The sequence below is a fragment of the Procambarus clarkii genome, chromosome 9, assembly GCF_040958095.1.
Source record: "Procambarus clarkii isolate CNS0578487 chromosome 9, FALCON_Pclarkii_2.0, whole genome shotgun sequence".
In the NCBI taxonomy this organism is placed as follows: Eukaryota; Metazoa; Arthropoda; class Malacostraca; order Decapoda; family Cambaridae; genus Procambarus; species Procambarus clarkii.
The window spans coordinates 33,270,340-33,294,770 of NC_091158.1; the positions used below are offsets into that span (position 1 = coordinate 33,270,340).

Sequence of the window (24,431 nt, forward strand, 5' to 3'; positions counted from 1 at the left end):
ATGTTTTAGCATCACGTAGCTTTTAGCTTTTTGACACGCTGTACTCCCCTTTCATATAGTCTAGGGTAGCTGCACAAATGCAGATGTACCTAATGTATTAATAAAAAAAAGGATGAGTTGGACTTATAGGAAATTTACCTGGTTTGCGTTTCCCAGGATGGTCGTTGTGTTGATCATGGCAGCTTTCCTGTCCTCCCTTACCCGCCTGGCCATCACATCTGCAGTCCAGTAGGTAATTATGCCAGCAGCTTCCAGTCGAGTCATTAGTTGTGTGAAGCGTTGATGAAATGGTGCGCCCTTTCTGTTAAGGAGAGGGAAGGGAAGGGAACTATTAAGAGAAAGCGTCAAGCTCTTATAACTATATAACACTTGAAAGAGATAATGATAAGAATTTGGGATTGGACGGGGGGGGGAGAGGGGAAGGTATAGTGCCTTTCCCACGAATGAATGAATGATGATTTATGAAGGACATGAAAGATTATTATTAATATTATATGTATTATTTTGTGCTTAGTGTGTAGTAATTATCAGTGCAAAAGAATCAATGCATAATTACATGTGACCAGTAATATATACTTTAAAGAATTCGATTTTAAAAGGAAATTAAACCTTTAATTTTTACCAAAATTTAATTTGAAATTCATTCCGAAACTGTGTTTACTAAGAATTAGAATAACAACCAGGAATGCTTGCCTGATGCCCCACCCAAAGGCAGCTAAGATCGGAAAGGCCTTGTTGCTGATGTAGAGGGGAGTGTTGCCTCTCACGTCCGAGTAGCGAGTCTCAATGATGACGGTAACGTAGTTCTTGTAGCTGATGAAGGAGAACCCTCCTGCCAACACTTTTCTCAGAGCGTCGTCCACCTGCATCACCTTGGGAAAAAGTTTTCGTTATTTGTTTTTTTTAGATTTCTGTAAATAACGACGCTGCAGTGATAGTGAACCAATAAATTTATAGACAAAACTTAACAGAACGAATGTAATTTTGATTGCATACAGCACTCACTTCCATTTTGTTGTATATATGTCTGAATACAGGATTGGGATGCTTGCTAAAGAAATCAACGGCTGCTTCTGTTAGCATCCACGGATCAATTCCCCACTTCCAGTGAGGCTGATTCACCAGGTCCTCTAAAGTCTCAAGTGGGCGCGATCTTTCCTTCACAGTGAGGTGCGCCATCAAGGACGAAGAAAACCCTGTAGTGATGATCAAGCAGAACACAAGCCACCATCCCACCAACATCTGTAGACATGCGTAAATAAATAATTGGGAAGAAAGTCAGAAGCCAAAACACTAAACACCGTTGAAGATGGATATACTCAACAATATCACACATGATGGCATCAAACATAACTTTCCAAAATCTGTAAAATTGTACAGAAGTTTCTTGGTGATTTCCACTAACATCTCTCTAGTAAAGGATGAAGTGTGATTATGTAGCCGAATGTACATATTACTGATTTTTTAAGAGGATATGTGTCCCGAGACATATTAAATAATTGTTTAGGTTTTAATATTTTCATTAACCAAAATTTAATAGTATCTCTCGTCCGTTTCAGGTTTATGTTTATGAAGTCATTAAGTATGTGTTTATCCACTTTGCCTAGTGCTGAGCGACAGTTGTGTAATTACTTGAGTCTCTTTCACTGTAGGTTTTTACTGTGGAAACAGAATTGTTAGTTAGTGTGAATTTGTTTGACCTTAATTGGTAGCTGAATAATTCTTACGTTGAAAATTACTGTCTGCAAAGAAGGGACTCGCATAAGTTCCTTTTTTTTTTTAAAGAGATAAGCGTATGGAATTTTTTCCAGTTATATTATTCAATTACTCACATATAACATTTGATTTAATTAATTATTAATTTATATTAATTAATTCACTTAGTATATTATCAGACTTCTATGATAGCTTAGGCATAGTTAGATGCATATTGATATCACGTGCTATATGAAGGACATATAGCATAATATGTTTCAATATCATAATATTGAAATATAATGTCCTTGAAACATGATATTAGGATTGACATGAAGAGGTGACTAAGATAATAATTTGCATTATTTTAGTCACCACTACTTATAAACAAATAATTAATATTCAGTAAGGCAGGTGGAGGGAGACACACCAAGCTCTGTTCACCACTGACGCACATAACTTCCCAGCCAGTCCTCACACAATTTTTTTTATTAATACATGAGGTACATCTGAATTTGTGCAGCTACCCTAGACTATATTAAGTGGAGTACAGTATGTCAAAAAAGCTAACTACGTGGTGCTAAAAATTTCCCAATCACACAGGATGGTTAGTCATACAGAGGCATGTGATAGGCAATCTGCACTGGCAGACTTCGGGTGCATTTTGAGGATATCATCAACACAAGAGTGAATAAGGTAGCAGTGGTAATAAAAGTCCCCATCTCGCAGGATGGTTCGTCATACGGGGCTATATGTTTAGTAGCCGGCACTGGTAAATTTTGGGTGCAATATGAGGATATCCTCAAGAATACGAGAGTGAATAAAGAAATTGCAAAGCTCCAGGTACCTTATGCCAACTGGTCTGAAAGTTCTAATAACTGGGCATTCGGTGATGTACTGTGGGAGATCATGTCGCAGTTCCTGCTCACAGAGTTTGCACCTGGAGTGCACAGGATTTGGAGATCCGTCACCTGTAGCCACCTGGCACAGGTAACGGTAACCCAACATGATCCTTGCAACCACTGTGTCACACAGTCTGGTGGACGTTTTGTGCTGCCCATAGATATAGGTTTCAGATCTGAACAAATCATAGCTTTTAATACTAGTACTTTCAGGTCGTTGGAAGTCAGTAATTTTTTTCCTATCAGACCTGAGTGTTTGAACCAATACAGTTTTGACAGAAGAGATGGGGATACCTAAATCTAATTCAACTTCATCTTTGTTGCACGCTAATTTGGCTGCAATGTCTGTCTCATTATGATGGGTTATATTTATGTGGGAAGGTATCCATATAGAAGAGATTCGAGACCCTTTACTCTGTGCAGCTATTAGATCATTTACAATTGGTAGTATGAGGTTCTTGCTGTCGATCTTCCAAGAGAAGTTTTCGATTGCTTGAAGAGCAGACTTTGAATCACAAAATATTATTCCTCCTCCAATGTTTTTTAATTTACTTGTAGCTAGTTGTAATGCTGCTAGTTCTGCTTGTGTGGCGGTCAGCCAGTTGTTTAACTTGACACTGACAGTCTTTGCGCAAATATTATTTCTATAAAACCTACATGCTGCTGCAGTCCGTCCAGTAGAGGATTGGACTGAGCCGTCGGTGTAGACACAATGCTCGTGAGATCTTAAATTCTCGATGGAGGAGGCAATTGTTTCAAGTGTGACAGCTTTGAGAAGAGCAAGATTCTCATTTTCTTTCTTGGTGATAGGTGTGTATGATACTTGAATGGTGGGGTACAGATAAAGAGGAATATCAGAGACAGGTAGATTGCATTTAAAATGAATGTTGAGTTTAATGAGATTATAGGCATTTTTTCTCGGCCATTTATCATAAAAGGAGTGAGTTGGTATGTCGGCACCAGTCAATAGGGTGTTAACAGCACTAAATAATTTGTCTCTGAGCAATGCAGGAGATGTAGGGTCTCTCATGACTTTAAAGCAAAAGGTAGTGTTGAGTTGCATTATTCTCTCTAGTATGCTTAGAAGCTTTAGTTCTTCACTCATGTTGATTCTTGTGCATCTTGGAGCACCAAGAATTATCCTCATGGCTTCATTCTGTACTGCTTCAAGTTTGTCCAACACAGAGGCGGGGAAATTAATTAAGTGCAAAGCATTATAATCAACGAGAGATCTAACAAACATCATACAGAATAGTCTAGCATATTTAATATTGATACCAATATTCTTACCAGTAAGTGTTTTCAGTGGTTTTAGTCTTACTTTTAACCTACGGTGTAGATCGTTTACAATGTCACTGTTAATACCAACTCCAAGGTATTTGTGCTGCCCACACGTTTCAATGTTCTGGTTGTTGACCTTGAAAGTTATAAGGGCATGAGTTTTCTGTTGGGAATGAAGAACTCTGGATTTAGTTATAGAGATAACAAGACCACATTTATTGCTTTTAGCAGCGGGTGAATCAAGTAGAGCTTGCAGTCTAGTTTGGGTATTTGCAACAATGCATATGTCATTGGCATAACAGATAACGGCTTCGTCAGGTAGTGTAGGAATATTAATTGTTAATTTGAGCATCAGAACATTGAACAGTGTGGGACATAGCACTCCATCCTGGGGTGTACCCAACTCAAAGGGTGCACAAAGTTTACTTTTGGCCCCCATGAAAAAGACTGAGGTGGTTCTCTTACTCAGGTAACCACTGAGCCATGTCAACAATCTTCCCTTAACTCCAAAAGTAAGTAAGTAATTATCAAAAGAAGGCACCAAACCGGGAAGGCTATGTAGCACCATCAAATACGCAAAATAATCAGAGGGCGCTAAATATCACCAAGGATGCCAATACGAGAACAAAAACGCATAAGGCAAACGATATCAAAAGTATCCGAGTCACCAAGAATTCTATCGAGGGACTGGTGACAGCGAGGGGCGGTCGGAAAGCAAGACACACGCTCGTCCTGGAAGTCAGGACATTCAAGAAGGACATGCACGACCGTAAGAGGGACAATGCAACTAGGACAATAAGGAGCAGGGCGGCGCTCTATCAAGTGACCATGGGTTAAGCGAGTATGGCCAATACGCAACCTCGCCAGAGCTGTTTCCCACCGCCGGTTACGGTGGAAGGAGGACGTCCACGAGGCAACACAACATTTAAGAGTAACTAGCTTGTTACCAGTAACAGACAACCAAGAAGCCTGCCACCGGGTAAGGACTGAGGAATGGACAACCAGATAAAAGTCGGAATACGGAATGCCTTTACGAGAGATGGGACAAGAGCGGACAGCTTCCTTGGCGGCAGCATCCGCACGCTCATTTAAAGACACACCAATATGGCTGCAAAACCAACAAAACTCAACCGACTTAAATTTACTGTGAACAAGAAACAGCCAATGCTGGATCTCGACAACTACTGGATGAACCGGATTAAAGGACCCGAGAGCCAGGAGGGCACTACGAGAGTCAACAACAACTACAAAGGAAGACTGACAACGAGAAAGCAGGAGACGAAGAGCATAGAGAATAGCATAAAGTTCCGCTGTAAAGATGCTAGTCTCCGGAGGCAAGCGACACATATAAGTGCGATCAGGAAAAACAACAGAGTAGCCAACACCGTCCGCTGACTTAGACCCATCGGTGAAGACAGAAACGGAGCAGGAGTGAGAAGAAAAGTGCTCGAGGAAAAGGCGTTTTAGAACCGTAGGAGGGGTAACAGCTTTAGTGATACGGGTCAAGGATGTACAAAACCGCGGAAGAGGGACCCTCCACGGGGGCAAAGAAGGAACAACACGAGGAGAAACATCAGAAATACGAACGGACAGAGAATCCTGTAGACGAGATAACCGGACAGAAAGAGGGAGGTGGTGAAGAGGAACAGGAACCGCAGGAGGGGTAAAAGTTAAAGCACGACAGAGGCGAGAGGAAGGATGTTGCAAGGACCGCGCAAGATAGCGAAGACAGTAGCGATCACGGCGGTCCTGGAGAGACAGGAAGCCAGTGTCAACATACAAGCTAAGGATGGGAGTTGAACGAAAGGCACCAGAACTGAGGCGCAACGCAGTATGGTGCAAAGCATCAAGACGGCGAAGAGTAGAAGGAGAAGCAGACGAGTAAGCAGGGCAACCATAATCGAGCTTAGACAGGACGAGAGAGGAATGTAAAGCAAGGAGAGTGCGCCTATCTGCCCCCCAAGAAGTATGGGACAAGACCCGAAGGAGGGTTAGGGCCTTAGAGCACTCAACACGGAGGTAAGAGATATGGGGAGACCAAGACAAACGAGTGTCAAGGAATAACCCCAAAAGCTTCGCGGAATCTTTGTATTCAAGGGGATGACCATAAAGTGATAAAGAGGGACGAAGAACAACTCGTTTCCGTGTAATAGTCATGGCACAAGTCTTAGAAGTAGAGAACTTGAAGCCATGATCTGTGGCCCAAGACGACACGACATCAATTGCAAGTTGAAGCCGGCGTTGAAGGAGAGGCGAATCATCACCCTGACAACAAAGGGTAAGATCATCGACATAGAGAGCAGAGAAGACACCAGAAGGAAGAGAGGAAAGAAGACCATTGAGGGCAACCAGAAAAAGAGTAGTGCTCAGAACACTACCCTGGGGCACACCTTCGTATTGCTGAAAAGAGGGAGAGAGAGCGGTACCAAGGCGCACCCGAAAGGAACGACGAGAGAGGAAGCTGCGGAGAAAGAGAGGGAGATGACCACGAAGGCCAAAAGAATGAAGTTGAGATAGGATATGATAACGCCAAGTGGTGTCGTAAGCCTTTACCAGGTCAAAAAGGACGGCAACAACGGAGGTCTTCGCAGCAAAAGCAGTACGAATATAGACCTCCAAGTTTACCAGGACATCTGTCGTGCTGCGGCACTTGCGGAAACCAAATTGAGAAGGGGAGAGGAGGTGATGGTGTTCCAGGAACCACATCAGACGAACGTTAACCATACGTTCAAAGAGTTTGCAGACACAACTTGTGAGAGCAATAGGGCGAAAATCCTTAGGGGAAGTACCCAGAGACCCCGGTTTGCGAACAGGGAGGACAACGGCATCGAGCCAGTCCTCAGGGACTGACGACGACTCCCAGATCCGATTATACAGACTCAGTAAATACTGAGACGTGCTCGGAGGGAGATGGCGACGCATCTCATAATGAATACCAACGGAGCCCGCCGCCGTAGAATCGCAGAGGGCCAGGGCAGAACGAAGTTCAGAGAGAGAGAAGGGATCATTATAGGGAAGCTGAAGATGAGTGCAGAAATCTAAAGGACGAGACTCAAGGACAGGTTTACGAAGAAGGAAAGATTGGGGAAGATGAAGACCAGAGCTAACAGAAGAAAAGTGGGAACCCAGTTCGGAAACGACCTGCAACGGGTCCGCCACAAGAGTATCATGGAGGTGAAGGACCGGTGAAACATCGGGAACGAACTTACCCGCTATCTTGCGGATACGCTTCCAGATCTGGGCCAGAGGGGTTTCGGACGTAATTGTTGAGACATAAGATGCCCAACATTCACGTTTAGCCGTACGGATGGCCCTACGGGCCACCGCACTCGCTTTCCGAAAGAAAAGAAAAGAATCGGTCGTCTGCCTACGGCGGTGCCTCTTCCAGGCTGCACGCTTACAGCGGACAGCCCGAGCACAGTCCGCATTCCACCAGGGAACGCACTTCCGTGGACCCCGAGAGGAAGAGCGAGGAATAGAGCGGAGGGCAGCGTTGAAGACAGTGTCATGAAAAAGGAGGAGAGCGCGAGAGAGAGGCAGAAGGGAGAGGTCAGAGAGAGCAGCACTGAGGGTAAATAGGGTCCAGTCTGCCTTAGCAAACTGCCACCTAGGGAAAGAGAGGGAAGGGCGAAAAGAGAAAAAGGAAACAAGGATGGGGAAATTATCACTTCCATGGAGGTCATCAAGAACCTGCCACGTGAAATCTAAGTAAAGAGAAGAAGAGCAGAGAGAAAGATCAAGACAAGGAAGGGTGCGAGTCCGAGAGTCCAAATGAGTGGGCTCACTAGAATTCAGAAGAGACAGGGAAGAAGAGAGGAGAAACGGCTCAAGGAGGCGACCCCGGGTATTCGTCAGAACGTCACCCCAAAGAGAATGACGACAATTGAAGTCACCCAGCAGGAGCACAGGCTCCGGCAAGGAGAATAGGAGGTGTTTCAAATCAGGAAGAGAGAGCGGGACACTCGGGGGGAGATAAATGGAACAAACTGTGTACCATTTTCCCACAAAGATACGAGCAGCAGAACAATGGAGAGGCGAAGGAAAAAGTAAAGGAACAAAGGGAACTTCAGCACGAATCAAGAGAGCAGAAGAATTAGAAGCCCCAGCAATGGCTGGGGGGAGGGGGAGAGAAAGGAATAGCCACGAAAACGACCAGGACGAGCACCAAGCATTGGCTCCTGGAGACAGACACAAAGGGGCGAAAACCGCGAAATCAGAAGTTGTAGTTCGAGGAAATTGGCGTAATAACCTCGAACGTTCCATTGAAGAATGGACAACGACGAGAAGAGAAATGACACAAACAGAGAACAAGGAAGAAACAAAGGCGAAAGAGCAACAGAGCACGTTAAAGAATATCAGGGTCGGGATCAGGGTCAGCAAAGTCAGGGTTAGGGGGCATGGGTAAACTGAGCAAAGACGGAGGGAAGGAAACGGGAGAACAGATCAGAGGTGGGCGGGCGGGGTCCGGAGGAGGAGGAGGAGGAAGAAGAGGAGACAACGGAGAGGAGCAGTCAAGGACAGCAGCAGGAAGAGGGGGAGTAGAAAGAGGGGAGCGCACCCCAGCAAGAGCAGCAACCGAAAGGGAAGCAGGGGCCAAAGAAACCTCCATAGCAGGAACAGGGGGCGCAATCACTGAAATGGGAGGGGAAGGAGCAACAGAGCCAGAAGTAGGAGCTGAGGAAGAAAGCGAAGCCTTCTTACCCGCCGGGGAAGATGAAGGAGAGGAGCCAGGCTTACGCTTCTGACTTAAAGAGACCGGTGTCCCAGCAACTACGTACCGGGCATCGGATTCCAGTGTCTCAACAGGAGAAGCTGAATGAGAGCACACACGACGGCCGTTAGGAGAGCGATGGACATCCGCCCGCACCGACAGGCGGTGGGGAGAGCCGATAGATGGAGGAAGAGGATGGGAAGGAGGATCGGAAGGGGACGAGGAAGAAGACACAGGAGACATGACAGACCGGGTTGAAAAAAGGGGAACCCCAGACAGAGGACCAGGAGGGGGACCCCTCGGGAGAGAACTCAAAGGAACAGAGGAGGGGGCAGTGGGCGTATCGGGGTCCAAGGCCCGGAAACGGTTGAGAGTCTGAGGAAGGGGGGAAGGACGAGGAGAGGAAGAGCGCAACACGCGAGCATAAGAGATGTTAGTATAAGGCGGGAGCCGGCGAACCTGGCGCCTCGCCTCAGGAAAAGGTAAATGCTCCCGGTGCTTTAGGTTAAGGACGGCCACCTCAAGCTTGTAATGGACACAGGCACGGGAGAAGGTAGGATGGGCCTCACCGCAGTTGAGGCAGCGAGCTTGGGGAGAAGTGCACTCCGACTTAGAGTGACCTTCACTCCCACACAAAGGACAGAGAGAGACAGTCCCAGAGCAGCTGAGGGCACCATGCCCAAACCTCCAGCACTTGTTACAAAGTCGAGGAGAAGGAATATACTCCTGGACAGAGCACCTAGCATCAGCAAGAATGACAGAGGATGGAAGGGTCCTACCATCAAAGGTGATCTTCACAACGCGAAGGGGTTGACGGCGACGACTACGAGGGGGACGAGTAAACGAGTCAACCTGGAGGACAGAATGGCCTTGGGCATCAAGGATATGCCGAATATCATCGTGGCAATCCTGCAGATTCCGAACACCGGTTGCAACATGGGGTGGGAGGAGAATAGTGCCAACACTGGCATTCATCTGAACGTTCTTGGAGACCCGAACAGGGAACTCGCCAAGGCAAGGTAAGGCAGCCAAGCGGGAAGCCGCATCCTGAGAAGGAGCAGCAACGACACGTGTACCGAGACGAGTGGGGTTGAAAGTAACAGACGCATCCACAGAATCTACAAGATGCCGATGGAGGGAGAAATCGTCAGGAGGCGCAGAATCAAGAGGGAGGAGATCATAGTATTTGGCCCATGAAGCAGGACCAAACAAGGCCTGATACGCATCAGCACGGGAAGGAATCGAGCGAGTGCGGTTGGGGCGCGAACGGCGTTGAGAACCCCTAGAGAGAGAGGGGTCAAAAGGCGCAGTAGTCACAACGAAAGACTTAGCCACACCAGGGGACGAAGTGGTCACCACCGGGGGCTGGAGACTCGACCCAACCACAGAGGAGGGAGGGGAGCTGGGGGAAGAAGTCAGGACGGTCAAAGGAGGAGCAAGGTCGGGGCCCAACGCAGCGGGAGCTACAGAGCCTGGTCTTCAAATACAGGCCGACTCGGGGGCTTGGTCGCCCACCCCACGAGCCTGAGAGGGTACAACGGAAACATTCAACGACATAGAGACGAAAAGTGACAAATTCATTCACGAATGTGCCCCCATACCCACCATTGAACCACAATTAGAGGCAGGACACCCAACAGGAAGCTATCGCCGATCATGCCGGGGCCTCCTAGGGGTGCGTCGTGAGTATACGCCCCACAAACGCCACCTTAAGAACCGTCAGTCCGTCGAGATCGGGTTCAGCGACGAAAGGGGGATTGACAATAAAAGGTTCCCCTCGCTCGAGACGTTGGGTACTACAGTTCTACGGGTGCAAGAGTATGCCTCCTCAATCACCCGGGCGTCAAAATAGAAGAAGTCCAAAGAAATAATCCAAAACAAGCAAAAGGTCGGCAGGAAACGACAAGCAGATAGGAGAAGAGGGGGGAGAAAAACGAAATATAAGGAAAAGGAAAAGCGATCCGGCACAATTGGAGAAGACAGCAGCAGGAGTGCAAGGCCAGAAAAGGACAGAGGACTGCCCAACGGAGCATCACACTCCGGCAGCCGTCCACCAAGCCCCTCACGACGCCAACGGGCCGGATGGGGAGGGGGCCTTAACTCCAAAAGAGGCTAGTTGTTCCAAGATTATTTCTCTGTTTGCTGTAGCAAAAGCAATTTGGAGATCAATAAATGCCGCCTGAGAGTTTGGTCCCTCTCTGATAAAATATTCAGCAAAGCAAGTTTGTGTGCTTCTTCCAGGAAGGAAACCATACAAGTTAGGGACAAGGTTGGGCTTAATTTGAAACTTTAGTCGGTCGAGTAAAATCCTCTCAAGAACTTCCCAGGAAACAATTTTAGGTTGCTACAACGTATCTGGAAAGTGTTGGAAAGTAGGGGCAACGTTTGTTTTCACGCATTAGATGCGTAATTTTGTGTGGATGTAAATAAGTTTCTAAAACGTATTGCACGAAACATTAGCTAAAAAAAATTGAAACCTTGTGGCAACCTTAAATGTTTCAAAAACTTAGTTTTTTATTGCTGTTATTTATATAAATGTTGAAATATAAAAATATATTTCTACATTTAGTAAAATGAAACAGGGTCATAATAAGGGTTAATTCATCATTTTTACTCATATTCTTAGAAAGAGGTCGAGGAGGAAGAATTCCAGGTAAGAGGAGGAGATCGAGGAGGAAGAAAGAGGAGGAGGAGGTCGAGGCAAAGGAGGATGAGGTAGAGGAGGAAGTTAAAGAGGAAGTTTAGGAGGAGGGCGAGGAGGAAGGATGAGGAGGAAGAAGGAGGAGGACGAGGGCGAGGAGGAAGGAAAAGGGCGAAGAGGAAGGAGGAGCAGGGCGAGGAGAAAGGAGGAGGAGGAAAGAGGAGGAGGGCGAGAGGAAAGAAGAAGGGCGAGGAGAAAGGAGGAGTAGGAGGGCGAAGAGGAAGGAGGAGGGCGAGGAGGGAGGAAGGAGGAAAGAGCGAGGAGGAAGGAGGAGGAGGAGGGCGAGGAAGGAGGAGGAGGAGGAGGGCGAGGAAGAAGGAGGAGGAAGGTGAGAAGGAAAAAGGAGGAGGGTGAGAAGGAAGGAGGAGGAGGAGGGCGAGGAGGAAGGCGAAGAAGAAGGAGGAGGTTGAGGAGGAAGGAAGGAAGGAGGAGGAGAGCGAGGAGGAAGAGGAGGAGGGCGAGGAAGGAGGGGGAGGAGAAAGGAATAGGAGGTCGAGGAGAAAGGAAAAGGAGGGCGAGGAGGAAAGAGGAGGAAGCAGGAAGAGGGATAGGAAGAAGGAGGAGGGTGAGAAGGAAGGTATAGGAGGTCGAGGAGGAAGAGATCCAGGTAAGAGGATGAGGTCGAGGAGAAAGGAGGAGGAGGAAGGAAAAGGAGGAGGGCGAGGAGGAGCCGAGCGAGGAGGAAGGAGGAAAAAGGAGGAGAGCGAGGAGGAAGGAGGGCAAGGAGGAAGGAGGAGGAGGGGAGGAAGGAGGAGAGTGAGGAGGAGAGCGAGGAGGAAGGAGGAGGGTGAGGAGGAAGGAATAGGAGATCGAGGAGGAAGAAGGAAGGCGAGGAGGAAGGAGGGCAAGGAGGAGGAGGGGAGGAAGGAGGAGGAGGGCGAGGAGGAAGGAGATGGAGGAGAGTGAGGAGGAAGGAGGAGGGCAAGGAGGAGACCGAGGAGGAAGGGGACGGAGGAAGAAGGAGGGCAAGGCGAAAGGAGGAGGAGGAGGGTGAAGAGGAAGGAGGAGGGCGAGGAGGAAGGAGGAGAGCGAGGAGGAAGGAGGAGGAGGGCGAGGAGGAAGTAGGAAGAGGAGGAAGGAGGAGGAGGAGGGCGAGGAGGAAGGAGGAGGAGGAGGGCGAGGAGGAGGAGGGTGAGGAGGAAGGAGGAGGTCGAGGAGAAAGAAGGAGGAGGAGGTCGAGGAGAAAGAAGGAGGAGGAGGGCGAGGAGGAAGAAGGAGGAGGGCGAGGAGGAGAGAGGAGGGCGAGAAGGAAGTACGACGGGGGCGAAGAGGGAAGAGGACGAAGGAGGAGTAGGACGAGGGCGAGAAGGAAGGAGGGCGAGGAGGAAAGAGCGGGAAGGAGGAGGGCGAGGAGGATGGAGGAGAGCGAGGAGGAAGGAGGAGGAGGGCGAATAGGAAGGAGGAGGGCGAGAAGGAAGTAGTAGGGCAAGGAGGAAGTAGGAAGAAGACGACGAGGAAGGAGGAGGAGGGCGAATAGGAAGGAGGAGGGCGAGAAGGAAGTAGTAGGGCAAGGAGGAAGTAGGAAGAAGACGACGAGGAAGGAGGAGGAGGAGGTTTAGGGCGGGGAGGAGGAAGGAGGAGGTTTAGGGAGAGGAGGAGGTTTAGGGCGAGGAGGAGGCCGAAGAGGAGTAAGGAGGAGGCGAGAAGGAAGGAGGGGAAGGGCGAGAAGGAAGGAGGACGTCGAGGAGGAAGGAGGAGTAGGAAGGCGAAGAGGAAGGAGGAGGGTGAGAAGGACGAGGAGAAGGGCGAGAAAGAAGGAGGAGGAGGGCGAAGAGGGAGGAGGAGGAAGGAGATGGGCGAGGAGGAAGGAGGGGGAGGAGAGCGAGGAGGAAAGAGGAGTAGCAGGGCGAAAAGGGAGAGGGAGGAGGCGGGTGATGAGTTAAGAGCAGGGCGAGAAGGAAGGAGGAGGAGGACGAGAAGGAAGGAAGGGAAAGGAGGATGGCGAGGAGGAAGGAGGAGGAAGGAGGTGGAGGAAGAAGGAGGAGGAGGAGGGCGAGGAGGAAGGCGAGGAGGAGGGTAAGGAGGAGGAGGACGAGGAGGAAGGAGGAGGAGGAGGCGAGCGAGGAGGAAGGAGGTAAGAGGAGGAGAGCGAGGAGGAAGGAGGAAAGAGGAGGAGAGCGTGGAGGAAGGAGGAAGAGGGCTAGGAAGAAGGAGGAGGGCGAGAAGGAATAGGAAGGCGAGGAGGAAGGAGGGGGAGGAAGAAGGAGGGCAAGGAGGAAGGAGGAGGAGGAGGGCGAGGAGGAAGGAGGAGGACGAGGAGGAAGGGGATGGAGGAGAGCAAGGAGGAAGGAGGAGGAGAAGGGCAAGGTGGAAGGAGGAGGAGGAGGAGACCGAGGAGGAAGGAGGAGGAGGCCGAAGAGGAAGGAGACGGAGGAAGAAGGAGGGCAAGGAGAAAGGAGGAGGAGGAGGGCGAGGAGGAAGGAGGAGTAGGAGGGCGAAGAGGAAGGAGGAGGAGGGCGAGGAGGACGGCAGAAGGAAGGAGGAGGGCGAGGAGAATGGAGGAGGAGAGCGAGGAGGAAGGAGGAGGGCGAGGAGGAAGGAGGAGGGCGAGGAGGAAGGAGGAGGAAGAGGGCGAATAGGAAGGAGGAGGAGGGCGAAGAGGAAGGAAGAGGAGAACAAGAAGGAAGAAGGAGGAGGAGGAGGTTTAGGGCGAGGAGGGAGAGGAGGAAGGAGGAGGAGGAGGAGGGCGAATCGGTAGGAGGAGGCCGAGTAGGAAGGAGGAGGGCGAAGAGGAAGGAGGAGAACAAGGAGGAAGAAGGAGGAGGAGGAGGAGGGCGAGGAGGAAGGAGGAGGTTTAGGGTGAGGAGGGAGAGGAGGAGGCGGAAGAAGAGTAAGAAGGAGGCGAGAAGGACGGGGAGGGCGAGAAGGAAGGAGGGCGACGAGGAAGGAGGAGGAAGAGGGCAAGGAGGAAGGAGGAGGGCGAGGAGGACGGAGGAGGAGGAGGAGGAAGGAGGAGGGCGAGGAGGGAGAGGAGGAATAAGGGGAAAGGAGGACGTCGAAGAGGAAGGAGGAGTAGGAAGGCGAAGAGGAAGGAAGGAAGGAGGAGGGCGAGAAGGAAGGAGGAGGAGGGCGAAGAGGAAGGAGGAGGAAGGAGGAGGGCGAGGAGGAAGGAGAATGGAGGAGGAGAGCGAGGAGGAAGGATGAGGAGGAAGGAGGAGTAGCAGGGCGAAGAGGGAGAGGGAGGAGGAGGCGGGTGATGAGTTAAGAGCAGGGCGAGAAGGAAGGAGGAGGAGGACGAGAAGGAAGGAAGGGAAAGGAGGAGGGTGAGGAGGAAGGAAGGGAAAGGAGGAGGGTGAGGAGGAAGGAGGAGGAGGGCGAGGAGGGCGAGGAGAAAGGAGGAGAAGGAGGGCAAAGAGGAAGGAGGAGAGTGAGGAGGAAGGAATAGGAGGTCGAGGAGGACGGAGGAGGAGGGCGAGGAAGAAGGAGGGCAAGGAGGAAGGAGGAGGAGGACGAGGAGGAAGGAGTGTTGGAAATTTCCAACAATAATACAACACTGTTGTATTATTATTAATTATTACTAAATCTACTAATCACTGTAGTAATTAAAATTAACCAACCGTAGAGTTCACATGTACTAATAATTGCATCTGTACAATAAGGCTAGAATTCTTACGTCACCAGACGCCAGTATTGCGTCAGATTCCATTATAATCAGCACATCTATATCCAGAGTGTCAGAGAATTGAGTTTGATTCTCTATAAAACAATGGTGTTCTGTGTGATAATTATTTACAGATAAACTGATCCCTAACTAATGCCAAATAGAGCGTTTATAGTTACAACTGTTATCTGGTAATAAATTTAACGTCACGCGTGAATGCCCTGGAGAGACTTTAATTCATCTCCATTGCTTGTTTACCATCGTAAAACGAGCAAATAATAATATTTAACTCCTCTGAATAATAAACCCGTCCATATCCGAGCATTTCAATCGCAACTGCGAGAAATGATATTATTCGTAGTAAATAATTTGTGTATCAAATGCGGGACGCGGAGCGGGGCAGGGAGGAGAAGCCATCTTGCTGGAGGACGCCACCGAGAGCGGGAGGAGGAAAGTCGCCACTGTGAGGTGTGAAGATTAGCTGCAGAATATAGCAACTTAGCTGGTTTTTAGTGTCACGGGATACTTCATGTTGGATTGTCAACGAGAATTAACTTGACGTTCAGCCGGGAACCTGTTAATTGGTTCCGTGTAGCCAACGTGACCAACCAGAGAAGCGCGTCAACATCTAGGCTAGGCTCGACACCACGTGTTCATTATTACGACGCCAGAACCTAGGACGCGAGCTTCGGCAAGCCTCAACTTACACAGTGCCCTATTAGCTAAGAACCTTTATTCCCTTTTGATGCATCATTATGGATAGGTTATAGCCGGGTAGCTTGTCGTCACGCCGAGCGACTAAAATAAAACACAGGTTATTATCTGTTTCCACTCTCCATTTTAATTTTTTGAACATAGATATTTAGCAGCCTAATATGTTGCTACTGAATATATTTTGATTTGCAGTGTGTGTGAAGAATTCCTCGAGCTGTCATTTCCCGTGTTAATCATCTCCCAGTGTTCCATGACGAGTTCAGGAGATTCCGAGGATGAGTCATAACCGATGTCTTGGAAAATGTCTTCAAGCTAAGACCCTTTTCCGTATTCCTTAAATTACATTATCTGTGGTATATTATTCTTGCGGATCACTGTTTTCTGGATTAACATGTGTTTATTATAATCATTAATTTCTCATGTTCATAATCTATGTTCTTATTGGTGATTGTTTTATTGATTCTATGATTGGTCATAGGATTAGTTTATTGCATAATGAACTGGTGCACGAACCACACTAGTTCCTAGACATATATAAAGTTCTAGTAATAACCCCCAAATGTAGGTGTTTGAGGCTTTGATTCAGTTAAATTATATACAGCCCATTAATTATATAAGTGATTATATTCTCTAGTATTTATCCATAGTTACTGGTTCATCTAGAATTTCTAATGATCACATTTTATTAAGTTTCCCTCTTTACTATAAAAGTGGGTGGTCCTTCGTAATTGATTTTCATGTCATTAATATTTAAATAAATAGAGTCAAGCCCCAAATGTCCCACATTATGGTCCTTCAAACCGGATAAACATAAATTATAATTATAAATACTAATTAGTAATAACTAATCCTTGTGTGACGTAGTTTAGACTAACCATTTAATTAATTGTGTCTACCAACAGCGTAACACATAAGTTAGTCTAAGTCACACCAATTCATTGCTACTTTCACCTCATGTATAAGGTAGCACTAGTGGGACACAGTCAATTACCCACAACACTTAGACCTATACCTCAGACAGAAGTAAGAATCTTTAGGTCACCAGGAGCAACAGCTCATAACTTTTATAACAATTCCACACTAACACCTGCGTTAGAGTGGCCTCACCATCTAACCATTATATACTTAGGTGGTAATGACATCCATCCTACTCGTCATCCAGCTGAGGTGATCAAGCACCTTAAAGCCATAATTTCTTCTTTCAAGCTCATCAGTAATTCGGTAGTATTCACGTTAGTGGAACCTCGCCAACCAAGTCAAGATAATCGTTGGGGAGTAACACCAGAATACTACCAGAGAGCTGCTAAGTACATAAATTTCAGGCGGAAAAAACGAGTGAGATTGGATGCCAATTATATCCAATTTACAGCCAGACCTTATAGACAAAACCTGGCCAAAGATGGTGTACACTTGTCAGGTGAGTCTAGCTTGCATGTGGTTGACAAGTTGATCAACACCATCAACTATCACAAACGGCTGTGGCTAGCAAGCCAAACTTAATTGTACATAATTGTTTTCACTTGTGTGTGCAGGTGCTTATAAAAACCCTTATAAAAACAAAAAACCCAAAAATACAGCACAATTATATTCACCTTACTGCACCACAATAATCTTTACCAATCTTATTAGGTAGAATTTAGGCTGAGATTGTTCTGAATTTGGCACAAGCCCAGACTAAATAAATATATAGTTCTTAGGTAGGAATTATCACGACTAGACTTAAGCTAGTCAGTAGTGTATGTATTATACTATTTGTGCTGACCCTATCCAGGGTGGGATTAAATTTTGAGATAACTCTGATTGGAGTGTCTCCATAATATTTCTCTTGTACTCATTATTTGTGTATCTATTTTGTGTATTGCTGGATGATCCCCATTACCTCTAATGGTGATATAGAAGAGCTAACCGAACGAGAACTAATGGTGAAGTTCAGACAATGCACAAAATATCTAGCTACTTGTTGTTAGGTAGGTACATTTAACCTCAAGTGAGGTAGAGTATAAATTAGCCACATTAAATTAGGCTACATTTAATGTTACTTGTCAACTAATGAACAAGTACCCAAGCTTCATTAGTAATACATATACTAATCCCATGAAGTTTGGACCCAAGCCCAACATGGCTACTCCTGAGCAATTAAGGAGAACCTATATTGGCCTTAAAGGTCATTTAACCAGACTAATTAACAAGGCTGAGGGCTTATGTAAAGAAACTCCCATTGACTCTTATCACTTAGAGACATTAGTCAGAGTAGCTGATCTGAAATTTAATCAAGTTAGGTCTGCAAGTCAGTCTTATATTACTCTACTGAATACCACAGAAACTGATCCTGATGAAGTAAGTCAAATTGTAGACGGTATCTCCCAGTATGAAGATGAGACTCAAGATAAACTTTACATGCTATCTAAACTAGCAAAACAATCTAAATCCAATACCAGTAACACCGGGTCTCAATTCAGTAACCAACTACCAGAGGTTCGTTTACCTACTTTAGACTTACCTACATTTTCAGGATTAGATGCAGAAAATTGGGACAATTTTTGGACCTCATTTGAAGTTCATATACATAAGAAACCGTCTCTTGACAAGGTTTCTAAATTCTCATACCTGCTTAGTCTTCTCAAAGGAGAGGCTAAAAAGGTCATACATAACCTAACTCTCGATGAGAGTAATTATGAGGAAGCTATAAAACTGTTGAAGTTGAACTATTGCAACAAAGAGTTGAGTATAGCTACCCTCTATTACCAATTGCTAGATCTGAATGCACCAAATAGTAGACCAGAGTCACTTCAAAGCTTCAGACTAGAAGTAGAGTCTCTAGTAAAGGCCTTAGGTACTAAAGTTGATATACCAGCTTCAGAATGGTCAATCAAGTTACTTTTGCAGAGGAAATTACCTCGAAATGTCTTAACAGAGCTCTGCTCACACTATAATACCGAGTTTCTCACTCTTGACCAAATATTCGAGGGACTGAGAATAAAGGTTAACAGGTTGAAGACTCATGATAAAATTAAACCTGAGTCTAAACCAACTAATACTGACACTTCAGTCAAACCCAAACATGCTTTGAATAAGTCTAGTAAATATAAATCCAAGACTACTCCATCCACTGGGAAAAGAAGTGGAAATGTAGGTACTTATTCGGTGTCTCCTTCTGAGATAACCAATGACTTGTCTACTAAAGAGACCAAGTCAACCAAGGAGAGAAGGTGTCTGTTCTGTAATCAAGGACATACCACCTACCAATGCTCTGTTTATCCTACTTATAATACTAGGATTAAAAGGTTGCAAGAAATACACAAGTGCACCAGGTGCATGGGCTCTCATGATCCCAAAAAATGTGTAGTGCAGCTACGTTCCTGCAATAGATGCAACCAAGGTGTACATCACTACGCCTTATGTAGAAAATCTTCTACACCAACCATGACCACTGGGGAGAATTCCACAAATTCTACCACAGTGCAATATTGCAAAGTGCATCAAGAAATAAATGTACTTGCTACTGAGTCCGGCAATAATACCACTCTGCCTACAGCTCAACTTAGACTAATAAACATGAGATCTAGAGTTAACACTAGAGGTCTTTTTGATCAAGGATCACAGAAAACCTTCATTACACAACAGTTAGTAGAGCAGTTAAATTTAAAACCTGCCAAAAGTGTGAGGTTAAATATTTCTGGTTTCTTGACCAATAGTGGACCTCGTGAATACCAAGTAGTTAAGGTATTAGTGAGACTTGGATCTTCCACTAGTCCAATACAAGCGGTAGTAGTAGATAAACTTCCTACAGACCTGCAGGTCACAGGGTTAGCTCGCACTGCGAAACATCTTAAACGAAACCGCATGAGGCTAGCAGATTATAAAATAAATTCTGACTGCCTCACTGATGTTGGAATACTTATAGGCGCGGATCATTATTACAAATTTATAACTGGATGCACCAGACAACACGGAATGAATTTGTTGTCATCTGCTGGAGGCAAATTGCTTACTGGACCGGTGCTTTTCCGACAAAACCCAGCGTCAACAAACCAACAATCTAATAACATAATAGTGGCGTGACTAGGCTTGGAACAGTCACCCCTACGTTTCAGAGAAATATCTGAAGATATTGAGTCTGATCCACCTGTACATCGTCTGTGGGATTTAGACACTTTAGGTATTATCCCTGAACAACCAAGCCCTGATGATATGTGGACTTACCAGCAATATCTGGATACAGTTGTCTATAAAAATAAACAATACTGGGTAAGACTCCCATGGAAGTTGAATCATCCACAACTTCCAGTTAATTATTTTATGGCAGCCTCACAATTGCAGTCTCAATTAGCACGACTACAGAAGCAGCCAGACAAACTGAACACGTATCATCAACTCATCCAACAACAACTTAAGAGTAAATTTATTGAAGTTGTTGATAACGATGACCGAAAATTAGGTCATTATTTACCTCATCACGCTGTGGTGAAAGACTCATTGACAACACCTATTCGTATTGTCTTTAACTGTAGTGCTAAAGCAAAGCCAAGCAGTGTGTCTTTAAATGAATGTCTCCAAACGGGACCTAGCCTAACACAAAGGCTACATGATGTGCTGTTACGATTCCGCACTGGTGTTTTCGCCTATACTGCTGATATCAGCAAAGCTTTCCTCCGAGTAGGTTTGCAGGAGGAAGATCGTAACTACACAAAGTTTCTCTGGATTAAGGATCCACTGGATCCTAACAGTGATATCATCACATATCGTTTTGCCTCAGTATTATTCGGAGCTACGTCCTCACCGTTTCTTTTGCAAGCAACATTAGACACACATTTGAGGAAGTCAAATAGCCCTTATAAGGCAGACATTAGCGACAACTTGTATGTCGACAATTTCCAGGGAACAACTAATGATCAAACTAATTTGGCAGAAATCTACCATGAGGTTAATCGTGAGCTATTAGGGGTCAATATGCCACTACAGTCATGGGCCTCAAATAATGAATTACTCAACCAGGTAATCGAGAAAGAATTTCCAGGTTATCAGGTACCCAATCAATTAAAGGTTCTAGGCGTGGAATGGAACACCAGTACTGACGAGATGAATGTCAAGTCAGTACAAACTGATAACTCAACCCTTACCATGAGAACATTGCTCTCGTTTGTCAGTCAACCATTTGACCCTTTAGGCTTACTTAGTCCTATATTAATAAGGGGCAAACTCCTAATGCAGGAGTGCTGGCAGAAACATATGGGATGGGATGATCCGTTACCAAGTGAGTTACAAGCTAAATGGCAGATACTCTCAACGGATTTTAATCAGTTAGGTGTTTTGAAATTTCCTCGTAATGCTTCAGGACCAAACTTACCCACCAATTTGCACGTTTTCTGCGATGCCTCTGGCAAAGCATATGGCGCTGTAGCCTACTTAGTTAATAGTGCACAATCAATTTTACTCACATCTAAAGCAAGAGTTGCTCCCATTAAGAAGAGATCTTTACCTCAAATGGAGTTGACTGCATTGCTGGTGGGAGTAAGATTGGCTCAATGCCTGACAAAGACACTCAATAATATCCACTTTGGTGAGATTGTCTTGTGGTCAGACAACGAGGCAGTCTTGCAATGGGTAAGAAACAACAACAACAAGACTACCTACGTCAGTAATCGTGTTAGGGAAATTCATGAGTTATCTGCTTGATATAAATTCAGACATGTTCCTACTAAGGACAATCCTGCAGATTATTTATCTCGAGGATTAACACTAAAACAACTTATCAAGTCTTCGCTGTGGTTCAATGGACCTTCATGGCTTGTTGGTGGTCAGTGGCCCAAACAAAAGCCACAAGTCATAGTGACCAATATCACCACTCCCATGAAAGAACCAGAACCTCAACGAATTTTAGCCATTGATCCTCACAATTATTCTAACTTAAGTAAGTTATTAAGAGTGACTGCACATGTGTTTGACTTTCTTGCTAAGATAGGAATTCGACATAAGTTTCCCAATCCTATCCTCTACTGGATCAAACGTGCACAACAAGAGACCTATGGAAGCGAGTATGAAAATCTTCCAGATAAATTAACTATGTCTCTAGGTATCTGGTATGATGCCAACACTCATAATATACTAAGATGTAGAGGACGTTTGCTTCATGCAAAAATTGATCTAGACACAAAGAATCCAATTCTTCTACCGCGTCACCACATCATCACTAAACTTCTTGTTTTACATCACCATCAATATGGTACTTTACATGGTGGAGTATTAGATACTCTCACCGACCTTAGACAAAAGTACTGGCTTCCTCAAGGTCGTCAGACAGTCAAGTCAATAATTAAATTCTGTGCAATCTGTAAAAGATACGATGCTAGAGTATGTCCTTACCCAGGACCTCCACCACTCCCTGAAGAAAGAGTGGTTCATCTTCGCCCTTTTGAAACCACTGGTGTTGATTACACAGGAGCCTTACTTCTCACTGGCAACCCAGACAAGATACCAGTGAAAGCATACATTTGCCTCTTTACGTGTGCAACAACCAGAGGCGTACATTTAGAAGTGACTTCAGATATGAGTGCTGAAGCCTTCATCCAGGCCTTCTGCAGATTTGCAGCTCGCAGATCTTGTCCCAAACTAATGATATCGGACAATGGTTCCAATTTTGTGGCAGGAGAAGCTTGTCTGCGAGAAGTCTGGAATCACCCAGAAGTACAGTCAGTCCTGCAGAGACGACAATGTCACTGGAAATTTATAGCACCAAGAGCCCCTTGGCAAGGTGGGTTCTATGAGCGAATGATAGGCACAGTCAAGAAGTGTTTAAGAAAAACTTTACACAGACAAAAGGTCAGTTACTCCAAACTCCAAACCATTGTTGTGGAAATCGAGGCGCGAGTCAATAACTGCCCATTAACATACCTGTCTGATGATTTCTCCCAGAGAGAACCTCTGAGTCCCTCACACTTGATACATGGAGGTCTACTGAGCCCTCTCATCCCTTTAGTCGAAGAGGACCCCGTAGACCCTTCACATGTGACCAGAGGTGACTTAGTAGAAAGCTACCAGCATCTCTCAAGGGTTATTAACAGGTGGAATGAGGTGTGGACTCGAGAGTACCACTACAGAGCTTCGAGTCCTTATAATAAAGTGCAACTTAAACCAGGGGACCTAGTACTAGTCGACAGTGATGGACCAAGGTCAGAGTGGCCCATAGGCAAAATTGTTGCCATTCACCCAGATCATCAAGGTGTCCTGAGAGTAGTGAAAGTTTTATGCCGAGGCAACACTACTCTAAAAACTTTAGAGAAGCTGGTTCCTCTCGAATTGGCAGAACGAGAGTATCAGCCAGAACCAGTTTCTCCAGTAGTTTCCGAGGACAGTAATTCTGTTCCTCTGAGCAACCGCCCCACTAGAGCTGTGCTCAACAATGTAAGCGGAGACTACAAACCTATTACAGCTCTGACCAAGAGTAAATCCCTTTACATCGAATTTAAGCAACCATGATGATACTGTGGTGTGATGTCAAGTAACAAACCATTACAAGTCACTATGACCCAGGACATTCTCATCACAGTAGATTCTCTGTTGTTTGAATTGTGTGATTTAAATCTTTAATTGTTGTATAGGCTATAAATAACATTATTTATCTAGAGTATCTGAGAGTTTGCAGACTTTGAGACTTTGTAACATACACATTACTTGTCATAGCGACACCAGTCACAGAGTCTATTGTAAGCTTTCTTAATTATCAACTTCAGGTTATTCTTAATAACATGTTCCATTTAACATGAAATTAGCAAGACTTAAGTTTCTTGTATGTCCTTGACAAATACGGGACATTCGTTATGTGTGTACTAACATACTAACATACTAATATACTAATATTAATACCAACTTCGGGGTGGGTGTGTCAGTACTCCACATTACACTGCGACCCTAAAATTCTTCCCCTGGAGTTATGTTGGAAATTTCCAACAATAATACAACACTGTTGTATTATTATTAATTATTACTAAATCTACTAATCACTGTAGTAATTAAAATTAACCAATCGTAGAGTTCACATGTACTAATAATTGCATCTGTACAATAAGGCTTGAATTCTTACGTCACCAGACGCCAGTATTGCGTCAGATTCCATTATAATAAACACATCTATATCCAGAGTGTCAGAGAATTGAGTTTGATTCTCTATAAAACAACGGTGTTCTGTGTGATAATTATTTACAGATAAACTGATCCCTAACTAATGCCAAATAGAGCGTTTATAGTTACAACTGTTATCTGGTAATAAATTTAACGTCACGCGTGAATGTCCTGGAGAGACTTTAATTCATCTCCATTGCTTGTTTACCATCGTAAAACGAGCAAATAATAATATTTAACTCCTCTGAATAATAAACCCGTCCATATCCGAGCATTTCAATCGCAACTGCGAGAAATGATATTATTCGTAGTAAATAATTTGTGTATCAAATGCGGGATGCGGGGGCAGGGAGGAGAAGCCATCTTGCTGGAGGACGCCACCGAGAGCGGGAGGAGGAAAGTCGCCACTGTGAGGTGTGAAGATTAGTTGCAGAACATAGCAACTTAGCTGGTTTTTAGTGTCACGGGATACTTCGTGTTGGATTGTCAACGAGAATTAACTTGACGTTCAGCCGGGAACCTGTTAATTGGTTCCATGTAGCCAACGTGACCAACCAGAGAAGCGCGTCAACATCTAGGCTAGGCTCGACACCACGTGTTCATTATTACGACGCCAGAACCTAGGACGCGAGCTTCGGCAAGCCTCAACTTACACAGTGCCCTATTAGCTAAGTACCTTTATTCCCTTTTGTTGCATCATTATGGATA

General features: G+C 45.6%; 1 protein-coding gene across 1 annotated transcript in view; it reads right to left on the reverse strand.

Annotated features, from left to right (window-relative positions):
- Positions 1-611: 611 nt before the first annotated feature.
- The window catches only part of LOC123749908 (probable glutamate receptor), a 34,871-nt gene continuing 11,051 nt past the window's right edge, over positions 612-24,431 (reverse strand). The window contains exons 3-4 of the mRNA XM_045732031.2: positions 1,006-1,242; positions 612-872 (exon numbers count right to left, since the gene is read on the reverse strand). Of these exons, the coding sequence (XP_045587987.2) occupies positions 612-872; positions 1,006-1,242 (498 nt within the window). The remainder of the gene's footprint in view (positions 873-1,005; positions 1,243-24,431) is intronic.